The sequence below is a fragment of the Pongo pygmaeus genome, chromosome 19, assembly GCF_028885625.2.
Source record: "Pongo pygmaeus isolate AG05252 chromosome 19, NHGRI_mPonPyg2-v2.0_pri, whole genome shotgun sequence".
Lineage (NCBI taxonomy): Eukaryota > Metazoa > Chordata > Mammalia > Primates > Hominidae > Pongo > Pongo pygmaeus.
In genome coordinates, this window is record NC_072392.2 from 3,319,752 (window position 1) to 3,343,136 (window position 23,385).

General features: G+C 52.4%; 1 protein-coding gene across 2 annotated transcripts in view; it reads right to left on the reverse strand.

Annotated features, from left to right (window-relative positions):
• TRPV3 (transient receptor potential cation channel subfamily V member 3) overlaps positions 1-23,385 on the reverse strand; it is a 44,948-nt gene that overhangs the window by 14,655 nt on the left and 6,908 nt on the right. For both annotated transcript variants that reach the window (XM_054459273.2, XM_054459272.2), the window contains exons 2-11: positions 20,622-20,726; positions 20,031-20,117; positions 18,649-18,803; positions 17,690-17,866; positions 10,706-10,846; positions 7,384-7,664; positions 4,798-4,974; positions 3,613-3,771; positions 2,804-2,905; positions 1,461-1,534 (exon numbers count right to left, since the gene is read on the reverse strand). In XM_054459273.2, the coding sequence (XP_054315248.2) occupies positions 1,461-1,534; positions 2,804-2,905; positions 3,613-3,771; positions 4,798-4,974; positions 7,384-7,664; positions 10,706-10,846; positions 17,690-17,866; positions 18,649-18,803; positions 20,031-20,117; positions 20,622-20,726 (1,458 nt within the window). The remainder of the gene's footprint in view (positions 1-1,460; positions 1,535-2,803; positions 2,906-3,612; positions 3,772-4,797; positions 4,975-7,383; positions 7,665-10,705; positions 10,847-17,689; positions 17,867-18,648; positions 18,804-20,030; positions 20,118-20,621; positions 20,727-23,385) is intronic.

A 23,385-nucleotide genomic window follows, 5' to 3' on the forward strand; every position in this document is an offset into this window, starting at 1 on the left:
AGTCCAATTCACAGAGAAAGAAGGAAGAATGGTGGTTACGGGGGGCTGGGAAAGGAGAGGAATAGGGGCTGTTGTTTAAGGGGTATGGGTTTGAGTTTTACAGAACGAAAACAGTTCTAAAGACTGATTGCCCAACAACATGAATGTACTTCGCAGTATTGATTTGTACGCTTAAAAAATGGGTGCAATGCTAACTTTTATGCTATGTGTATTTTACCACAATTAATTTTTTTTTTTTTTTTTTTTGAAATGTAGTGTCACTCTATCGCCCAGGCTGGAGTGCAGTGGCATGATCTCGGCTCACTGCAGCCTCCGCCTCCTGGGTTCAAGCAATTCTCCTGCCTCAGCCTCCCGAGTAGCTGGGATTACAGGTGCATGCCATCACACAAGGCTAATTTTTGTATTTTTTGTAGAGAGAGGGGGTTTCACCAGACTGGTCTCAAACTCCTGATCTCAGATGATACACCCACCTTGGCCCACCAAAGTGCTGGGATTACAAGCATGACCCATCGTGCCCAGCCCACAGTTAAAATGTTTTTAAGTACAATATATCGCAAACATACAAAATCAATATCTACTCCTACACAGTCACATGCAGACATCTGCATAACATCCGTTATGCAGACATCTGGATAAAAACACTGTCTTATAACATCAGGCAGTTTCCAAAATTATGAAATAGCTAACCAAAGTCACAACACAGGCACGATTGTAAGAGGAACCATCTGATTCATCAACTGCATTTTAGACTGAAATGAGGAACAATGTCTCCCTCCACACTAACAAAACAAATAAGAAGCAGAAGAGGCCGGCGGAGGAGCTCACGCCTGGAATCCCAGCACTCTGGGAGGCTGAGGCGGGCAGATCACTTGAGGTCAGGAGTTCAAGACCAACCTGACCAACATGGCAAAACTCCGTCTCTACTAAAAATACAAAAAGTAGCCAGGTGTGATGGTGCACGTCTGTAATCCCAGCTACTCAGGAGGCTGAGGCAGGAGAATTGCTTGAACCCGTGAGGTGGAGGTTGCAGTGAGCCGAGGTCACGCCACTGCACTCCAGCCTGGGCAACAAGAGTGAAACTCCGTCTCAACTAAAAAAAAAAAAAAACGTAAACAGGATTGCTAAGCCTGTTCCTGCCTTCTCCACTCCATGCTGCCTTCTGCATGGGGCTCTGTGATGGGTGGAGTTGGCCATCACCACCACCTCGGCCTCCTAGAGTACTGGAATTACAGGCGTGAGCCACTGCGCCCGACAGCCCTGAAGTTTTCTGACTCTCTCCATGGGTATTTTCGTGTCTCCTACTAGGAGGAAGAAAGGAGACCCCTGGCGTGTAACCATGGCAGAGTGACTGGGACACGGTGGCATGGTAGGGTATTCGTTCAAGAGGGGGACACGGCAGCCACCATACAGGAGGTCAACCCTGCCTGTGAGGCGATAACCAAGGGGCCAGACCTACTTACAAGACAAAGTGGAACCAGGCATCCGAGAGGATGGACTGCAGATCCGAGGGTCTCAGCAGGAAGATGGCGATGCCCTAAGGCCAGGAAGGAAAGAAAAACTGCACCCTCTTCATGGCCCTCACCGGGGGAGCTGAGCAGAGGGTGCTTCCCCAGGACCAAGACTCAGTGAGGGCTGAATGTGCAAAGGCCCAGCTAGAGTCCAGGTGGCGGATCTGAAAGGGGACCTGTGCCCGGGGGCATGGGCACCTCCACAGTGAAGGTGAACTCTTCCTCAAATCTTCTCACCTCCCTCACTCCTTACCCCATCCTCACCCCAGAACCTGCAAATCGGTACTATCACTACAGCCACCTTCCATTCTCCAAATCCAGCCTAGCGTTCCAGCCTCCAAGCCTTTGCTCATGCTGTTCCCCATATTCACCCTGTAATGACCTTGTCCTCATCGTCCTCGTGCCCAATCCTACCCCACCAGAGTAAGTGCCATCTCTGCCTTCAAGCATCTCTACCATTCCCTGTCCCCAGATAAAAGTCACCTCCCTTCCTCTGAACACTGATCTGAACCCAGCTTAGGGTCTTTTTCGGTCTATCGTAAAGTCTTGATATTTATGCCCATGCTATGTCCCCCACCAGGCTAGAACTCAAACAGGGCAAACTTGTCCCATCCCTGTCACCTCCTCCAGGGCCACACATATATAGAAAGTACTCAGATTATATGTGTTGATTCATTGGATGGATGGATGGATGGATGGACAGATGGAAGGATGGATGGATGGATGGATGGATGGATGGATGGATAGATAGATGGAAGGATGGATGGATGGATAGATGGATGGATGGATGGATGGATGGATAGATGGATGGATGGATGGATGGATGGAAGCATGGATGGATGGATCGATGGATGGATGGATGGATGGATAGATGAAGGATGGATGGATGGATGGATGGACGGACGGAGATATAGAAAGGTGGTTGGATAAAGGATAGAAGGATGGTCGGTAAGGATGAGTGGACATGTAAATGGATGAATGAGTGGCTGAGTCCATGAAAGAGGGCAGGTGATCGGATAGGTGGATGGGGATGGAAGAGGACGAGGGACACTGAGTGGCTGGGAAGGTAGATAAATGGCGGATAGTTGGGCAGATGGATAGAGAAGTAGATGGATGAAGTAGGTAGGATAGGCCAGCCTTATCCATTTTTTCCCATGTTATAACTCAGAAAGGTAAGGCTTGGGAAGGAAACGCCTCCCCAGACCCCCCAGCAGTAATGGCACAGCAGAGAGGGACGGAGGCCGTCACCTGCCTGCCTCGCGGGGCGGTCTGGAAGGGCCGGGTGGCCCACTTACCTCTTTCACAGAGATGCACATGGCCCAAATGAGCACAAACATCCTCCCTAGGAGCTGCAGCCACCCCATCTTGTGCGTCAGGGCCAAGGGGTGCGGGACGGCCTGCAGGGAAAGAAGAGGGGTGGTCAGTACAGGGAGTAAGGAGGACTGGGCTGGCACCAACTCTAGAGGGACCAAAACCCAGGTGAAACACTCAAGCCGGGCCAGAGACCAGCATGAAACCTGATCTCTGTACACGGCAAGAGAAGAGAGAGCAGCTCCCTGACCCCAACTCTCCCCACCCTTGATGGAAACCCAGAACTCTACAACGAAGAGTATCATCCAATCTGTGCTAACCCTCACACTCCACTGCAATAGCCTTTCCAGAACCCATCCATATCCAGGCACTCAACACGGCCTCACAGTACCATTAAATAAAGCCGAGGCTCTGTGCCCCACGTGATGCATGGGAAACCGAGGCCCAGCAGGCAGGCAGAGCTTATCCTCCTCCGATTTCCTGCAGCCCTCACAGCAGAAACACCCAACCAGTTCTATATTTATAGACAGAGACCCTGTGCAGGGCCTGAGTCTCCGAGTTCTCCAACTTTCCTCCCAACATGGGTCTGCCCTTGGGACTCAGCACCTGGGGCTTAGCCCAGGCTAAGCACTGAAGACATATTCAGTTCCCTGGGAAGCGTGAAGGACAACTGGGGGACCCCGCCCAATCTCCTGGCCTCTCTGGGCATCAGTTTTCCCATCTGCACATGGGGCAGCTCCAAGCCCCTCCAGCTCTGACCGCCCCATTTTCCCCCTCCAAGGGGCCCACGTACCTCCTCCTCCCGGGGGCGGTAGTACGAGACGAGGGTCAAAGTGATGTTGTAGAAGAAATAAAAGCAGAAGGACAGAAAGAACATGTACTTGGCAAACTTCTTCCACTTCATATGCAGCAGCGTGTGCAGGGGCTCCAGGGTCAGCATCTCATGCCGGTTCTAGGGGTAGAACGCCACCAGTCGCCATGGAGATGAGGGAGAGAGGGAGGGACCGTTTTCTAAAGGCCTGTGGGAGCTCTGAGTCAGTGCTGCAGAAGGGGCCCATCATTATGCCCAATGGACTGGTTTGGCTGGAAATGCTGGGAGGGTGATTTCCGGCTCCTGCGGCTCCTCCCCAGGGTACTAGGGCAGCAGTCAGAGGCCGCAGGAGCCCGGGCTTGCAGCAGGAGGACCCGACGCACAGCAGAAAGTGGAGGATAGAAGTGGGCAGGAGGTGGTGGCAGGGGTTCCAGCCCCAGTTTGCTCCTCTTTCGCTGTGTGACTTTAGGACAGCCCCTGACCCTCTCTGGGCCTCAGACTCCTCACCTATAAAACTGTTAACAATCCCTGCCCTACCAACCAGGCTGCTGTGAGGGTCTGGGAAGACCTAAGGCAAGGAGACTCTGGGAAGCACGACTCGTGGTAAAGTATGAAGGAGGAAGACCCAGCCTGCTGCCTCACTGCCCCCAAGAGCTGAACACCTCTCATAGCTGCTCCTCTCTTCACCTCCAGTTGCACCGAACTCTCCCCTCTAGCCTCCTCCAGGAAGGCCCCCCGATTGCTCCTCGGTGCACTCTCTGACCCTCATTTGGGACCAGGTTTTGGGGAGGAAAGAATTCTAAGCCTGGCCATATACAATAACAGGGCGGTGGGAGAGAAACAATATGGAAAGGATCAACCCCAATCACCCCATCACCTACACCCAAACAGCCCTGGATACTGGGTCCAAAAGAACCCCCACCCACCGCCCCTGCCACCACCACTCGGGTCTACTGTCCAAGGTCAACCAGGAAGAGTCGGGCCCAGCATCTGTCCCAGGCCTCGCCCTTTCTGTGCCTAACTCTGCCCACTGAGGCAACAGAGTGGGGTATGCCGACGTGGGGGAATGGAGCTGGCAGCACTGGGTCTTCCCAGCGTCCTCTGAGCCCCTGGCCTGAGGTCCAGCCCTCTGTTCCCTGCCCTTCCCTGCCTGCGCAGGAGACCCACGTCGATGTTGGTGTTGTAGACAGTGATTTCCAGCACTGAGTTGTCTGTGGTGGTGTCCACGTTGGTGAGGTCGTAGAGGGAGGACGACACGGGTCCGTACGCCCAGTCGGTGAACTTCCTAGAAAGGCTCCGGAGCCGCTTCTCCTTGATCTCACGACTGAGGATGTACTTCAGGATCTGGGACAGGACAAGGAACAATTGTCAGCTGCAGAACAGGGGCTTGAGGCCAACAGGGCTGGACCAGCCAGCAGCTGGCTGGACCCAGGGGATACTCCCGCCCAGGATGGGTGGAGACCTGCTTCTGTGCCTGGCGCCATGGCCCTTGGCCCCGTCTTTATCTGTGGAATGCGCACAAAGCTTGCTGTTCTGCCCATCTCACTGGGGGTTGTGAATACCAGGGACAAAAGGTGTGAAGGTTCTTCGCAGGCTGCAGCAAGCTGCACAATCAGCTTGAAATGCCTCACGCCAGCTGGGGCCCTGGTTCAGTGAAAAATCCAGGCACTGATGATTTTTTAGAAACAGTTTCCATTTGCTCTGGACTTGAGAAGAAGCCAGAAGTGTTCTCAGCGTCCCCAGCCCACCCTAAGCCAAGACCCTTCCAGCTGTGGCTCACCACTCTGGCCAGAGAGGTGGTGACGAGAGACACCACGCCCTACAGGGAGGCCCGTGGGACTTCAGTAGGTCAGTGATCCTCAAACTCTGCTGCATGTTAGGGTCACTGGGAAACTTAGAAATTCCCACAGCATGGCCAGGTGCGGTGGCTCATGCCTGTAATCCCAGCACTTTGGGAGGCCGAGGCGGGTGGATCATTTGAGGTCAGGAGTTCAAGACCAGCCTGGCCAACATGGTGGAACCCTGTCTCTACTAAAAATACAAAAACTAGCCAGGTTTGGTGGTACATGCCTGTAACCCCAGCTACTCAGGAGGCTGAGACAGGAGAGTCGCTTGAACCTGGGAGGCAGAGGTTGCTGTGAGCCATGATTGCACCACTGCACTCCAGCCTGGGCAATGAAGTGAGACTCTAGTCTCAAAAAAATTCCCACAGCATCAACTAATGAAATAGAAATCTCCAGGGCGGGACCCAGGAGTCTGTATTTGTGAAGCTTCCTGGCTGGCTCCAAAGTGCAGGCTGGACACAGAGCCACTGTCTCTGGCTTCCTACTTCCAAAAAGCTGAGCCCTGGGTTACCCCAGGATGACACATGGGCTTCCTAGGGCACCAACTCAAGACCCAAGAGGAAGGGACTGTTGGGAAGGACAGTGTCAGAGACCTGGCCTCACAAGACCCACTGGGTTCCCATCCCATCTGTCATGAGAGCCCAGGTAGAGAGCTTCTAGGGATAAGGCCAGGTCTCTCCGTCCCGCACCCCAGCCTATAAAAGCCCCAGGACGGTGGCCAACCTGGGCAGCATCCAGAAAAGTTTTCTGGAGGACACGGAACAGAGGAGGGAAGCGGGGGACAGGTGCCTCCCCCAGGCCGGCCACAGCGGGCACACTGTCCCCTACAAAACAAGGGGGTCCTGGGACCATGCTCCATGCAGGAAGCCTCCTCCCTGGGCTGGGGTGGCAGGGAGAGCACCCGCCACAGTGGCACACAGGGAAGATGGCCTTGGAGAAGGTTCCTTCTGCAACCACAAGCTGACTCTTCAAAGCCCCAGCAAGCTGTGACCCTGAGGGTAGGCAGGAGCTGCGGGGAGGCAGACACACAATTCCTCCTCTGTTGAAGCCGTTATCCATCTCCTCCTCCCCCACAGGAGAATCAAAAGGCCCCCTGTGGGCCCCAGCCCTGACCACTTGGGACAGGACCAAGGCCCTCGGGGCAGCTGACCAGGGAGGCGGGTACCCTGAGGCTGGCACAGCTGCGATTACTCAAGAGCCACCACCCCCAGTGTCCTCTGATGGCATCCCAGGAGTCACAGCCTCCTCGTAGAGTGCAGAGACAGTGAGGCTGAGGAACACACTTGGACCACAGAATCAGTCCCCTGAGAAGAACATCTCAGGCCAAGCCATGATACCGGCCCCTGAAAGAGATCTGAGCCCAGCCCTGCTCAAGTCTTCACCAAGGCTCCCAGCTAAGCCTCGATTTCTCAGCCACATCACACAAGGCAAGATTGGCCCAAAGCAGCCACACTCTCTGATGGGGACGTGGCACAGAGTTCCAACCGGACAAACAGGCTGGGGTCTCTCCATAATTGGGAAATGGCAGCATATTAGCTCTGGGCCCGGAGCAGCCATTCTGGAACTCTTGTCCTGGTGAAAGGCAGAAGGCCCCAAGGGCCACCCACTGCTGGGGCTATTGTGTCACCTCAGCCTCAGGCTCCCCCAGCCTAGCCCTTCCAGGACAAGCGATGGAAACGTGGCATATTAGGGACTGAAGTCTAGAGAGTGGGCTGCATCGCACCAGCTCCGCGTGGCCCCTCAGAACAAACCTGCCTCAGGCCGCCACACCACTGCAGTTCTGGACCCAAGGCTGGGACCTTCTCAAGGCTGAGGCTGTGGTTTGTGAATCCCCGGTAAGGCCCCCGGAGCTGAGAGAGTGGCAGCTGTGCCTCTCGACCTCCCGACCTCCCGCGCCCCATGGCCCCACCTCCGTCTTGCCCATCTTGGCTGCCAGCTGCAGCGGCGTGAGGCCATCGTTGTTGCGAGTGGTCTCCAGCTCCCAGTTGCCACTCTGCAGTAGGATCATGTCATACATGCGCTTCACAAAGTCGTTCTGCGTCTTGAAGTCCTCAGCCACGGTCACCAAGGCGTGAAGGATGTTGTTGCCTCGTGAGTCCTGCGAGGTGATGTCCGTCTGCTCGTGCTCCATCAGCAGCTGCACAATCTCAGGCTGGTTGGTGCATGCTGCCAGGGCCAGGGGCGTCTCACCTGGGGGATGAGCGCACCGAAGCTTGGTTCTCTTATGGGCTGGAAGCAGCGTCCCCCAAGCCCCAGGACTGGGGCCCATATCCTATCTCAGCAGGATGGGCAACTCAGGTTCCCTGGCCCTCTCCCCATCTTCTGCTTCTACGGGGAAGAGCGAAGCTAGATCACTGCAGTAGCCTCCTAACTGGCCTCCCGGCCTCCACCCTGGCCCTTTAATACTCTGCTCAGCACAGCAGCCAGACCAACCTGTTCGTGCCTCCCCCAGAATGAAAGCTCAGGTTCCAATGACAGCCCACAAAGCCCTGCATACTCTGACCTCCTCTCCCCATCACTCACTGCCTCCTGCCACAACGGCCTTTTTCCACCTCCTCCAACACGCGGCCCGGGGGCCTTCACTCGGCTGTCCCCTCTGCCTGTAAATAGCCGAGTCACTTGCTCCCTCACCTCCTTCAAGTCCTTGCTCAAACGTCACCTTTCAGTGAGCCACCCTAACCACTCTATTTAAAATTAAAATCCACCCTCCTCTTGTCCCAGACAGAACTCTTGATTCCTTGTCCTCTGCTTTACATTTTTTTTTTTTTTTTTTTTTTTTTGAGACAGAGTCCTACTCTGTCGCCCAGGCTGGAGTGCAGTGGTGCGATCTCGCCTCACTGCAACCTCTGCCTCCCGGGTTCAAGCTATTCTCCTGCCTCAGCCTCCTGAGTAGCTGGGACTACAGGCACCCGCCACCATGCCTGGCTAATTTTTGTATTTTTAGTAGTGATGGGGTTTCCCCACGTTGGCCAGGATGGTCTTGAACTCCTGACCTCGTGATCCACCTGCCTTGGCCTCCCAAAGTGCTGGGATTACAGATGTGAGTCACTGCACTCGGTCTACTTTGTATTTTTTAAGAGCACTTATCATTTCGTATCATAGCATATAAAATTCTTATTTATAGTGCTTATTACCGATGGTCTCTCCCTGTCTAGAATGTAAGTTCCATCAGGGCAAGGATCTCTGTTTTGTTCACTGATACATTTCAGGTACTTAGAACAGTGCCTGATGTAGATAGTAAGTGCTCAATAAATGCTTGTTAAGAAAAAATAAGGCAAGTGACTCACATGAGGTCACACAGCAAGCCTGGGACACGATCAGCCCTGGACACCAGGTCTTCAGCTGCCTCCCCTCTCCTCGCCCCACCCAACAAATGCTTCCCAACACCAGGTCCAACCAGGTCCCATGCAGGGCAATGGGGACACACTATGAACTGGACAAGACCCCGTTTTCCAGGACACCCACACCTAGACACGCAAGGCTGCCCAGAGCACAGACTAGCTAGTCCTGCTGATTAAAAAACCACCCAGAAGATAATCCCAGCTACTCAGGAGGCTGAGGCATGAGAATCGCTTGAACCCAGGAGGCAGAGGCTGCAGTGAGCCGAGATGGCGCCACTGCCCTCCAGCAGCCTGGGCAACAGAGTGAGACTCCATAAAAAAAAAAAAAAAAAGAAAGAAAAACCACCCAGAAGAGAAAACAGATGGGTGATCATCAGTCAGGCAAGACTGGGTGGCAGGAGGGGTCTCCTCTGCGAAAAGTTGCACAGAGAAATTTTTGGGTGTGACGGAGCTATTTGTTCCCTGTCCTGATTGCAGTGGTGGTTAACCAACTCGACGCATTGTGAAAATGAACAGAACTGTCCTCTAAAACGGGTGACTTTCACTATATCTAAATTATGCATTTCAATTTTTTTTTTTCCTAGAGCATCCTAACCCCAGTTGCTTCTGGACTCTGTGACTTGTCAGGCAGAGGAGTTCTGCCCTCTCACTCTTGACTCCCTGTCTGCAGTCCTGAGGTGCACTGGGCCCTGGCACAGAGGTCAGAGCTGGAGGCCAGGACACCTAAGTCAACGCCCTGCTACCCTGGGGCAAGTCCTTTCCCTTCGCAGAGCCATCTCCTCGCCTGTAAAATGGGGCTGCCTCCCCAACCTCCCTCCCAGGTCTCTGTTCCCTCAGAGGGCTGCCCAGGACAATGCTTCTAATACCAACAGGTGACACCACCGGAACATGGACTCCTCCCCCAACACCTCCTCCCATCCCCTCCTTCTCTGGTCCACCCTGGTGTTCTGCTCAGATGGACATGCCCAGCCTCCTCTCCTCCTGCCCCTCTGGGGCACCAGAGCCTCTTAAGGCAGGGACAGTGCGGGTGGAGCTCAAAGCGGGGTGGTCCCTCCCTTCCTCCCACCTTCCTTCCTTTCTCTCCCTCCTCCTTCCTTCCTCCTCCCTTTCTCCCTCTCCCTTCCTCCCTCTCCCTCCTCCTTCTCCCTTCTGTCTCCTCCCTCCCTCCTCCCTCCTTCCTCCCTCCCCCTCCTCCCTCCTCCCTTCCTCTTTCCCTCTTCCTTCCTCCTCCTCCCTCCCTCTCCCTCCCCCTCCTCCCTTCCTCCCTCCTTCCTGCTTCCCTCTTCCTTTCTCCCTCCTCCCTTCCTTCCTCTCCCTCCTCCCTTCCTCCCTCCTTCATCCTTCCCACTTCCTTCCTCCCTCCTTCATCCTTCCCGCTTCCTTCCTCCCTCCTCCCTCCTTCATCCTTCCTGCTTCCTTCCTCCCTCCTTCATCCTTCCCGCTTCCTTCCTCCCTCCTCCCTCTCCCTCCTCCCTCCTTCCTGCTTCCCTCTTCCTTCCTCCCTCTCCCTCCTCCCTTTCCTCCCTCTCCCTCCTCCCTTCCTCCCTCTCCCTCCTCCCTCCTTCCTGCTTCCCTCTTCCTTCCTCTCTCTCCCTCCTCCCTTTCCTCCCTCTCCTTCCTCCCTTCCTTCATCTCCCTCCTCCCTTCCTCCCTCCTTCATCCTTCCCGCTTCCTTCCTCCCTCCTCCCTCTTCCTCCTCCCTCTTTCCTGCTTCCCTCTTCCTTCCTCCCTCTCCCTCCTCCCTTTCCTCCCTCTCCCTCCTCCCTTCCTTCCTCCTTCCCTCTCCTTTCCTCCCTCCTCCCTTCTTCCCTCCTCCCCCCTCCCTCCCTTCCTCTCCCGTCTCCCTCCTCCCTCCTCCCAGACTCCGCACCGGGCGGGGGCGGCACCCACCGAAGTAGAAGCCTTCGTGTTGGTACTTGGGGTTGAAGAAGGCCCCCTTGGCGTGGGCGTTGACGTCGGCGCCGGCGGCGATGAGCACGGCTGCGATGTCCCCCTGCCGCCGCTCGATGGCGATGTTCAGCGCCGTCTGCCCTGCGGACCGGGCGGGGACGCGCGGGAGCCTCAGCGCCGGGAACCGGGGCCTCTTGCCCACCCGCTCTGGCCTCCATACCCTCCCCGAACCCGTGGGGAAATCAGAGCCCCGGTCTGTGTCGCCAGCTACCAGGAATCCCAGCTTTGTTCTTTGCTTCCTTCATGCCTGCGCGGACCCAAGGAATGTTTGTGGAGCGCCTGCTCCGGGCTCCGGCCCCAGGCGCTGGGGGTCAGTGGTGCACAAGACGCAATTTCGATTATTTTCCTCAAGAAGCCCACAGTGTCACTGGGAACTAGGTGCTACGATTCAGAGGGGTGCAGGAGCTGCGGTACCCAGAGCAAGGGCCCTTCACAGCCAGAGAGCGTCAGGGGGCTTCCCAGAGCTCTCTAACCTGGGACCTCAGAAGTTTAGCGAGGCGGGGTGGGGCCAGCTCATCAGCCAGGGTAAGAGGGCAGAGCTTGTGCTAAGGGCCAGAGTCACAGAAGGCCTTGAATTAGGAAACTGGCATGACGAGAATTTAGGGCTTGGCACATGGGTGTTCTCAGACCTCTCTGGTTGCAAAAGTGGAGGATGCGTTAGAAGCAGCCGAGACCAGTGAAAGAAATGATGAGGCCTGTAATCCTAGCACATTGGGAGGCCAAAGCAGGTGGATCACCTGAGGTCAGGAGTTCGAGACCAGCCTGACCAACATGGTGAAACCCCGTCTCTACTAAAAATACAAAATTAGCCGGGCGTGGGGGCGCATGCCTGTAATCCCAGCTACTTGGGAGGCTGAGGCAGGAGAATCACTTGAACCCGGGAGGTGGAGGTTGCAGTGAGCCTAGATCGGGCCATTGCACTCCAACCTGGGCAAGAAGAGTGAAACTCCATCTCAAAAAAACAAACAAACAAAAAAAAACAAGTGATGAGGCCTGGACTAAGGGGAGTTGGAGGGCACATGAAGGGTGGAGAAAGGAGGAAGCCCAAAGACCCTCCGGAGAAAGAGCCTTCAGGATGACCGGCTGGGGAGAAGGGTGTCTCAGGTAAGATCTAGGGATCCAGCCCTGGCGGTGGGTGAATGATACGCTGGTGACACAGCAAGAGGAAAGAAGGGTAGAGGGACAGACACTAAGCCTGCTGGAGACCAGAGAACTTCCAGATGGAAGGGACCAGAAGGCTGGAGTGGGGGAAGGGTCTCAAAATACACCAACAGAAACAGCATTTTCCAAAGAGCTGCCACCGTGCCATAAACAAAAATAGTCTTGGTGGATTAAAGAACTAAGCTTTAAAACAAATTAGAAAGTTTGTTTATAGCTAACCTTTTGGTAGGGAAGACCTTCTTAAGCAAGATCCAAAAGGCAGAAACCATAAAGAAAAGGCTGACATATTTGCTTACATAAAGGTTTTTGGTTTTGGGGGTTTTTTGTTTTTTGTTTGTTTGTTTGTTTGTATGTTTGACATAGGATCTTGCTGTGTCACCCAGGCTGGAGTACAGTGGCATGAGCATAGCTCACTGCAACCTTGAACTCCTGGGCTCAAGTGATCCTCCTGCCTCAGCACCCCCAAAAGCTGGACTTTCATATTTGGCATAAGAAATGCTCTAAGACATACAATTAATCAAAAAAAGCAACTTGTAGAATACAGACATGATGGTACTATTTTATGTTAAATAAGTAAATAAATAAAACTATTTCTGTGTACATATATACACACACATGTGTGGACTACAGGCCTGACCACCACTCCTGGCTTATTTTTAAAATTTTCTGTAGAGACGGGATCTTGCTGTGTTGCCCAGGCTGGTCTTGAATTCCTGGGCTCAAGCAATCCCGCTACCTCAGAGATTTCTGTATGTCCGAATGCATCCTAATGAAAGTTAAAGACGTGTGATAGGCTGGGGAAAATATTTGAGATATATAAAAAGGCAATGTGTTTTAGGGCCAGGCGCAGTGGCTCACGCCTGTAATCCCAGCACTTTGGGAGGCCGAGGCGGGTGGATCACTTGAGGTCAGGAGTCTAAGACCAGCCTGGCCCACATGGAGAAACCCCATCTCTACTGAAAATACAAAAAAAAAAATTAGCCAAGTGTGGTGGCGGGCACCTGTAGTCCCAGCTACTCAGGAGGTTGAAGCAGGAGAATCACTTGAACTCAGGAGGCAGAGATTGCGCCACTGCAATCCAGCCTGGGCTAGAGAGCAAGACTCTGTCTTTGAAAAAAAAAAAAAAAAAAACAGCATGCTGGGCGCAGCAGCCCACGCCTGTAATCCCAGCACTTTGGGAGGCCGAGGCGGGCATATCACAAGGTCAGGAGATCAAGACCATCCTGGCTAACCTGGTGAAACCCCATCTCTACTAAAAATACAAAAAATTAGCCGGGTGTGATGGTGAGTGCCTGTAGTCCCAGCTACTCGGGAGGCTGAGGCAGGAGAATGGTGTGAACCCGGGAGGCGGAGCTTGCAGTGAGTCGAGATCGCACCACTGCACTCCAGCCTGGGCGACAGAGTGAGACCCTGTCTCAAAAAAAAAAAGAAAGGCAATGTGTTTTTAAAAGTCTATAATATATTAAAAGCGCCTATGAATCAATAGACAAACAACCTAAAGGAAAACTGAGAAAAGATTATCAACAAGCACCTCACAGAGGAGAAAATACACACAGTGAATAAACAAAGTGAAAGATGTTTGGAATCACTGGTGGTCAGGAAAATGAAAATTAGAACCTAAAGAGTTAACCCTTTTCACCTACCAGACTGGAAAAGAACAACAACAACAAAAAGGATAATTTGCAGTGTTAGTGATGAGTAGGAGAATGAGTATTTCCGTACACTGTTGTGGGGAGAGAGTAAATTAGTATCTTTTAGAGACAAATTTGTCAATAACTATTATAACTTTGTTTTATTTATTTAAAAAAAAATTTTTTTTTGAGATGGAGTCTCCCTCTGTTGCCCAGGCTGGAGTGCAGTGGCGCAATCTCGGCTCACTGCAACCTCCACCTCCCAGGTTCAAGTGATCCTCCTGCCCCAGCCTCCCGAGTAGCTGGGATTACAAGCGTGCCCCACCACGCCCTGCTAGTTTTTGTATTTTTAGTAGAGATGGGTTTTCACCATGTTGGCTAGGCTGGTCTGGAACTCCTGACCTCAAGTGATCCACCCGCCTTGGCCTCTCAAAGTGCTGGGATTACAGGCATGAGCCACTGCGCCTGGCCACTATTATAACTTTAAATATGTATGCAGTTGAACCCAAATATTCCAATTCAAAATATTTTCTGAAACATATGTGCACCTGTGCACAGGGTCATAGACAAGATCGTGCACTGTGACATTGTCATAACGACACAATTGGAAACACCTGACTGTCTGTCAATGGGGGAGTGGTGAAGTTAGCCAGGGTACAGCCGCAATTGCAGACTAATCTGGTGAAAAGAAGCTAGACTTTCGTATTTTGGCATAAGAAGTGCTCCAAGACATATATAGTTAATAGTTAATCAAAAAAACCAACTTGTAGAATACAGACAGTATGATACGATTTTATGTTAAATAAATAAAACTTTTTCTGTGTGCACATATACACACACATATGTCAAAGGCCTAGAAAACTCCTCAAAGTATATGGGTAAAGGACTTAAAAAAAAAAAAAAAAGTATGTAAAATGCTGGGCTGCTTTACAATGAAACTCTATTGATGTGACGTGGATGTCGTTAGGCTGGGTGGGGTGGCGCACGCCTATAATCCCATCACTGAGAGGCAGAGGTAGGAGGATTGCTTGAGCCCAGGAGTTACAGGCCAGCCTGGGCAACATGGTGAAACCCTCTCTCTGCAACAAATAGAAAAATTAGCTGGGCGGGGTGGCACGCATCTATAGTCCCAGCTACTCAGGAGGCTGAAGTGGGAAAATTACCTGAGCCCAGGGTGGTCAAGGCCGCGGTGAGCCGTGATCGTGCCACTGCACTCCAGCCTGCCCAACAGAGTGAGACCCTGTCTCAAAAAAAATAATAAAATAAAATAAAGTAAAATAATAAAAATAAACTGTTATATTGAATCTGATGATGGATTTGTAGAGGTTTATTATTCTAATATCTTTATGTTTAAAATTTTTATAATAAAAATGTCTTAATTGAAGAATTGCTTTAAAAAGTAAAACTCTGAAAGCCTCTGATAAAATGCTTTAAAATGATATTAATAAAGTTGTGATTGGTTCCTCTTAGCAGCATAGGGAGGAAATATTCGCCCTTGCCCAGTGGGGAAACTGAGGCTCAGAGAGGCAAGGCAGTTGCCTGTAGTCCCAGCTACTTGGGAGGCTGAGGCAGGAGAATCACCTGAACCCAGGAGGCAGAGGTTGCAGTGAGCCGAGATCGTGCCACTGCACTCCAGCCTGGGTGACAGAGCGAACTCCATCTCAAAAAATAATAAATAAATAAATAAATAAATAAAGTCATTGCTCTAAATAAGGTAATTTTAGATACAAAAAAACACTATGAAAATAAATGAAGATAGCGTGACAGAAAGTGACTGGGGAAGGGCAACTTTAGAGTGGACAATCAGAGTGGTCACCTTGGGTCCTGCCCAGAGTGTGGAAGAATGCTACTCTGCTGGTCCTGGAGCCCCTCTGCTCCAGGCGGAGGAAATGCTGAGAGGAAGGAAGGCACCAGCGGATGGGTCAGAACGGTGGTGGGGCTGGTTTCCAGGAAGACAAGAATAAATAGCTCCTCCCACCATTCAGAGAGAGAGGAGGTGCCCACAGCCCCCAAGACCTCCTCGCCCCAGCAAGAGGGAGATTCATGAAAGGAGAGGGAAAGGGGAGGCTAAGAACAGGGAGAGGTAAGGATCTGTGACCAGGACAGCAAAGCGTTCATAGAAGCACTAACAGCCTTCTTTCATTCACTCATCCAAAAAATATGTACTACGCGTCTCTTATGTGAGACCCTAAGGGTACTGGGAAATGAACTGTAAGCAACAGACTTCATCCCTGCCCTCAAGGGAAACATGTTGCTAGCAAAGGGTAGTTCCTAAGTCCTACAATACTGACAAGAAGAAAGGAGGATACAAAGGGGACTGAAAAGGGAGAATTAGGACAAGCAAGCTTGAGGCACTGGCCTGAACCTCCCTGTCTGCAGGACTACTGTCAACTCATTAGAGACAGGCTGAGAATGTGATACGGTTCATCCGGTTTCTCTCTTTGCATTGGCTACCAGGGAGCTCAGTGAGCAGTTTAGCACTCAGTTGCAGCAGTCTTCCCTAGGTTTCCTCTCCTCCACTCCATACCTTCTAGTTTGTCACAATCCTTGACTTCTTCTTATATGTAACAGAAACGCTTTTGAAAGTCTGCAGAGTTCAAATAATAAATCACAATTACTTTCTCCCATGAGAAGGGTTAAGGGCCAAAGCTAAACTACCACCTGGAAAAAGCTAAAATGTGGCAGGGTGTGGTGGCTTACACCTGTAATCCCAGCACTTTGGGAGGCCAAGGATCACCTGAGGTCAGGAGTTTGAGACCAGCCTGGACAAAATGGTGAAACCCCGTCTCTACTAAAAATCCAAAAAAATTAGCCAGGCGTGGTGGCAGGTGCCTGTAATCCCAGTTACTCAGGAGGCTGAGGCAGGAGAATTGCTTGAACCTAGGAGGCGGAGGTTGCAGTGAGCCAAGATCGCGCCACTGCACTCCAGCCTGGGCAACAGAGCAAGACTCCATGTCAAAAAAACAAAAACAAAAAAGCTCAAACATCTAGTGCCCCCAGCATATCCACAAGACGGCATCCAATTATAATTGAGCCAATCTCTTTTGCCACAAGCACCTCATAAGACCCTAAAGCGCTGTTGACTGACTCCAAAACTCAGATAAAGACACATCTTACTGATTTTCCCCTGTGGATTTTCTGGGAGAGAGCCACTCTCCCAAATTTGCTCTCCCAGCATTGTCTCTGGCCCACTTACAAAGAAATCCACAAAATCGAGACCCAAATGGGGACAGTTAATGATGATGATGATGATGATGATGATGCTAACAGTTGACTCTTGGTGGCCCCTGCCCGGCTCTCTTGCCTCACTTCCAGCCTTCTTTTCATTGCTCAACCATGCCAAGCTCAATCCCATCTTGGGGCTTTTGCCCTGATCCTTCTAATCATGTCGGCCTCAGGCCAAAGATGACCACTCTGATTGTCCACTGTAAAGTTGCCCTCCCCCAGTCACTTTCTGTCACACTATCTTCATTTATTTTCGTAATATTTTAAATCTAAAATTATCTTATTTAGAGCAGTGACTTTCTTTCTTTCTTTCTTTCTTTTCTTTCTTTCTTTCTCTTTCTTTCTTTACTTATTTATTTATTTTGAGATGGAGTACCGCTCTGTTGCCCAGGCTGGAGTGCAATGGCGATCTAGGCTCACTGCAACCTCCTCCTCCTGGATTCAGGTGATTCTCCTGCCTCAGCCTCCCAAGTAACTGGGATTACAGGCACCTGCCACCACGCCCGGCTAATTTTTGTATTTTTAGTAGAGACGGGGTTTCACCATGTTGGTCAGGCTGGTCTTGAACTCCTGACCTCAGGTGATCCACCCACCTCAGCCTCCCAAAGTGCTGGGATTCCATGTGTGAGCCACTGTGCCCAGCCTTAGAGCAGTGGCTTTAACCTGTCTTGTTCACCAATGCGTGCCTGTGCCAAAAACAATGCCTGGCATGGAACCAGGCGTTCATTATTTGCAGAATGAAGGAAGAAAGAGAGGGTTGCCTGCAGCATCCCTGGTACCATGCTACATGCTTGGGGCTCCGCAATGGCAGCAGTGCCTCCACGTGGCCTGGCCAGCAGTGGCCCTGCGGCCCCACACCCCACCCTCAGAGACTCCTGTCTGCACAGCCCCTCTGCAGGCAGGATACCTTCATAGGCCTCATCTGTGTACTCGGCATTGATGAACCTGCCCAGGATGTCGTTCTCTTCGGCAAAGGCAAGCAGGATCCGCACGATCTCCTTGGTGTTGGGGTTGATGTTTAATAAGGCCTTCATCAGGCAGGTCTTCCCCGTGTCGGAGGCTGTCAGCTTGTGCATGAGGAAGTCTGCAGGCAGGGCCATGGGTAGAGTTACAGGAGGGCCCCGGCTGCCCTTGGCCCTCCCAGCCCAGAGGGTGTGGTTGCTGCAGCCGCAGACCTCAAGCCCCTGCTCCACATCCCCACTCCCAGACCTTACACTTGGCCGCTGTCCTCCTCCCTCTCCAGCTGTTCCTCCTCCATCTCCTCTGCTGGCTCCTTGCTGTCTGTGGCCCATGGGTGCCTTATCTAAGGCCTTTTGCTCTTTGCCCACTGCATGGCTTCCCGCGGTCCACCCCGCTGCTGCCACCCTGGAATCTCTGTCTCCAGCCTGCCCCCTCCTCGTGGCCTGCAAATAAAGCTCATGGCCTCCCCATCAACCTGATACTGCACTGGTTCCCGAGACACCCAGGGCTCCACCAGCCACCAAGCTACCCAAGTCTAAATGGCACCGTGCTGGACCCCCCATCCCTCACTCCCCAGGTCCTCAAATCCTGCCAATGCTACTAGCTGAGGAGCTGCTCAGAACCGTTCCCCTTCTCAAGCCCTGCTTCAGGGTCCCAGCCCTGCCTGAACAGTGGCCTTCTCCAGCTTCACCCCCCATCTTCCACACAGTAGTCAGACCTGACTCTCACCTGCCCAAACCCTTCTGTGGTTCCCCATTCCCCTCGGAGTCAAGTTCAAAGTCCCTAGCCAGAATTCAAGGCCCCTCACACTCCAACCTCATGGGTTGGTGAGGGGAGGGGAAAATGGGCACCAGAAGCCAAGCAGGGCCCCCAGCCCTGCACCCTCTGCCAGGCTCAGACACTCACCAGGCACATCCTCGTCATGGCGCCGCCTGCAAAGCTCCTGCAGCTCCACCAGCAGCTCTACCAGCTCCTCCACACAGCCCTCAGACACGGCTGCAAAGATGCGCTTCTTCAGCCGCCTCTTTTTCCTCCTCTGCTCTTCCTTGGCCAGGTGTGCACTGAAGCCAGAAAATGTTTCCAACTCACCACACACGTCCTCTCAAGCTCAATCTCTCCTTTTCCCCGCCAGAGCTGCCTACAGGGCACTGCACCTGCCACCAACATCTCCCATACCTGTCCCAATGCCTGCAAACCCCTGGGCTCTGCGTGGACCCATCAGACTCCCCTTGTAATCCATATGCAATCACATTTTGTCAAAATACCTATACTCTGATGCATGAGGTAATGATCAGGAAGGATCTATGCCTATTCATAGACATTACCTTGAAAATATAAGATCTCATATTTTATGTGCTTGAACTTTTAAAATCTATCCCTCCCTGTCCTCCCACTCCAGATAAGCAACCATGGTAACGCGTTGATGTCTCCTTTTGTTTCTTTCTATTTTTTTTTTTTTGAGACAGAGTCTTGCTCTGTCACCCAGGCTGCAGTGCAGTGGCGCAATCTCGGCTCACCGCAAGCTCCGCCTCCTAGGTTCAAGCCATTCTCCTGCCTCAGCCTCCCCAGTAGTTGGGACTACAGGCATCCGCCACCATGCTTGGCTAATTTTTTGTATTTTTAGTAGAGATGGGGTTTCACCATGTTGGCCAGGATGGTCTCCTTTTGTTTCTATGTGTTCTTGCAAAATGCATATGGATGTTGGGCACACGTATTTTGTTTCTTTTTTTTTTTTTTTTTTTTTTTGAGACAGAGTCTTGCTCTGTCACCCAGGCTGGAGTACAGTGACACAATCTCAGCTCACTGCAACCTCCACCTCCAGGGTGCAAGCAATTCTCCTGCCTCAGCCTCCTCAGTAGCTGGGATTACAGGCATGCGCCACCACGCCCGGCTAAGTTTTGTATTTTTAGTAGAGACGGGGTTTCACCATGTCGGTCAGGCTGGTCTTCAACTCCTGACCTCGTGATCCTCCTGCCTCGGCCTCCCAAAGTGCTGGGATTACAGGTATGAGCCCTGCACCCAGCTATGTATTTTTAGTTCACATAAATAGTATCGTGCTACAGTTCTTGTTCCACTGCATCCTGCTGTTTGAATGTTTCATAACGAATGGGTTTTATAGAATTCAATACTCCACTCCTTCCCCCCAAACGTCCTACATGCCATGGACCCATGACTCCATTTGTCCCAACCCCCAGGAATGGTGGATTCTTTCTCCTTCCTGCAGGGCCCCGGATCCTGTCTCTCTGCCTGGGTGGACCCAGTGGGAGGACGGGGAGGGGCAGACTTACCTGGGGCTGTTGGGATTGGATGGGGTCTCTGTCACATCATCCTGAGGAGACTGGGGGGAGTCCATGTCATCACAGTTACCAGAGACGCTGGAGGTGTTGGCAGGGGGAACAGAGAGGGTTTTAAAGTTTTCAAATGGGCCGGGTGAGGTGGCTCATGCATGTAATCCCAGCACTTTGGGAGGCCGAGGCAGGTGGATCACTTGCGGTCAGGAGTTCGAGACCAGCCTGGCCAACATGGTGAAACTAAACTGTCTCTACTAAATCATTTCTACTAAAAACACAACAACTAGCCGGGCGTGGTGGCATGTGCCTGTAGTCCCAGCTACTTGGGAGGCTGAGGCAGGAGAATCGCTTAAACCTGGGAGATGGAGGCTGCTGTGAGCTGAGATTGGGCCACTGCACTCCAGCCTGGGCAACAGAGCGACACTCCATCTCGAAAAGATAAATAATAATAATAATAAAATTTTATAATAGACAGTGGTAGCATGCCACAGACAGGCCTGGCCCCGTGACCCAGGGCAAGTCACTGGCCACATGCTGGAGCTGAGGGCTGGGCCCAGGGCAGGGGGTTGGGCTGGGGCCCGTACTCACCACTGCCGGATGTTGGAATCCATGGGCTTGGAGAAGACAGGAGGAGAGGTCTTGGCAACTGTGGGGTTGGGCTCAAACCCTTCTATCTCCAGAAAGAAGTGTGCACTGAGGGAACACGGAGGAAGTCCGTTAGGGCCGAGCCAGGCAGAGCCTGTCTGCCTGTGTCCTGCCTCCGGGCCACAGAGGGTGCCCCCATGCTGAGCACACACCCTGGCCAGCTCTGAGCCCAAATGGCCTTGCCCAGCCCTCCCGGGAGCCCTCGGAGATGGACACTGTCATTATCACCTACGTTTCACAGATGGTCTCCGGGGAGCTGCCAGTCAAGTATGAAACCAAAGAAAAGGACTGAGGTGAACCCAATTGATGTAGAGGTTTATTTTGCCAAGGTTGAGGACACACCCGGGAAAAAGACACACAAGCCCCAGTAGGATCTATGGCCCACACTTCCTCCTCTGAACAGGATTCTGAGGGCCTCAATATTTAAAGGTGAAAAATGGGCAGGAGAGAAAGGAGGAAAAAAAAAAAAAAGAGGGAGGAGGCCAGGTGCAGGGGCTATAATCCCAGCACCTTGGGAGGCTGAGGCAGGCAGATCACCTGAGGTAAGGAGTTTGAGACCAGCCTGGCCAACATGGCGAAACTCCGTTTCTACTTAAAATGCAAAAAACAAACAAACAAACAAAAAAAAACAAAGTAGCCGGGTGTGGTGGTGGGCACCTGTAATCCCAGCTACTCGGGAGGCTGAGACAGGAGAATTGCTGGAACCTGGGAGGCGGAGGTTGCAGTGAGCCGAGATCGCGCCACTGCACTCCAGCCTGAGTGACAGAGCGGGACTCTGTCTCAAAAAAAAAGAAAGAAAGAAAACAGGGAGCACAGGGCCACGTTCTTGTGAGGCTTCAATTCTGCTTACTGAGTACATGTGTTGCACGTGAAAAGGGGTGGGTAGAGGAAACAGTCAATTATGGATTCATCTTGCGCTCAGTAAATCTGCACTTTATGGAAGATAAACATAGACGCACGGTGGCTCACGCCTGTAATCCCAGCACTTTGGGAGGCCGAGGCGGGCGGATCACCTGGGGTCGGGAGTTCGAGACCAGCCTGACCAACATGGAGAAACCCCGTCTCTACTAAAAATACAAAAATTAGACAGGTGTCATGGCACATGCCTGTAATCCCAGCTACTTGGGAGGCTGAGGCAAGAGAATTGCTTGAACCTGGGAGGTGGAGGTTGCAGTGAGCCAAGATCATGCCATTCCACTCCAGCCTGGGCGACAGAGTGAGACTCCATCTCAAAAAACAAACAAACAAACAAAAACATAGATGCATAGGGGAAGCAGTCAGATATGCATTTGTCTCAGTGGGGGCGGGTGAGGGAGGACAATTTCTAGTCTTCTCTTGTCCTGTAGTGTCAATTAGCTGCTAATTTACAATGTCAAGGTGGGGAAGGCCCCCCTTGGAGACATGTGGCTTCTATCTGTAGATAAAGCAACTTGCCCAAGGTCACTCAGCAGATAGGTAGCAAAGTCCAGATTCAAAGCTGGGCTAGGCCAGGTGCAGTGGCTCATGCCTGTAATCCCAGCCCTCTGGGAGGTCGAAGGGGGCAGATCAGTTGAGGTCAGGAGTTTGAGACCGGCCTGGCCAATGCGGCGAAACCCTGTGTCTACTAAACATACAAAAATTAGCTGGGTGTGGTGGTGGGCGCCTGTAATCCCAGCTACTCAGGAGGCTGAGGCAAGAGAATTGCTTACCCAGGAGGCAGAGGTTGCGGTGAGTCGAGATCGTGCTACTGCACTCCAGCCTGAGTAACAGAGCAGGACTCCTTCTCAAAAAAAAACAAAAAAACAAAAAAAACAAAAACAAAACAAAAAAAAACTGGGTCTGGGTGACTCTCCTTGCTAGAAATACTGGACGGCTGAACCCGAGTCTCTACTGCAGGTGGCCTAACACTTGAGCCAGGTTGCCCTGTCTGCAGCCACCTCCAGGTACAAAGGACACCTCAAGGATGGGGAAGATGGTACTGGGAGCTAGGTTTTCCCGTCACCACCTACCCATCCTCAGGCATCAGGTCTGAAGTCAGACCCCTTCTGAGGGGCAGTCCTTAGACTCTGAGATCCACGCGGGCCTTCCTGGCTCTTGAGGGAGAGGGAGATGGCCGGAGTTATACCTGCCCCCATTGTCACAGCAGAAAATGGGCTGACAATGGCTGATCTAGGCTGGGCGCAGTGGCTCAAGTCTGTAATCCCAGCACTTTGAGAGGCAGAGGCGGGAGGGTCACTTGAGGTTGGCGAGCTTGAGACCAGCCTCGCCAACATGGTGAAACCCCATGTCTACTAAAAATACAGAAAGTAGCCAGGTGTGGTGGCACGCGCCTGTAGTCTCACTACGTGGGAGGCTGAGGCAGGAGAATCGCTTGAACCCGGAAGGTGGAGGTTGCAGTGAGCCAACATCACACCATTGCACTCCAGGCTGGGTGACAGAGGGAGACTCCTCTAGAAAAAAAAAAATGGCTGATCTAGAGCAGGGAGGACTTGAGGGGTCAGAGGACAGGGCTGGGAATTCCCTGTGGAGAAGGAAACCATCTCAGGCGGCAGAGGCGGGCAGCGGAGAGGAGGAGCAGGGCAAGGGCAGCTTTCTCCTTGGGCTGGGAGAAGAGAGACAGAGGCCCCCGGCCCTGTGGCCTGGCTGAGCCCCAGGGAAGGAGAGACACTGGCCTATGACAAGCAAGACATACACCCAAGATGTGACTCCCAGCCAGACACAGCCCCAG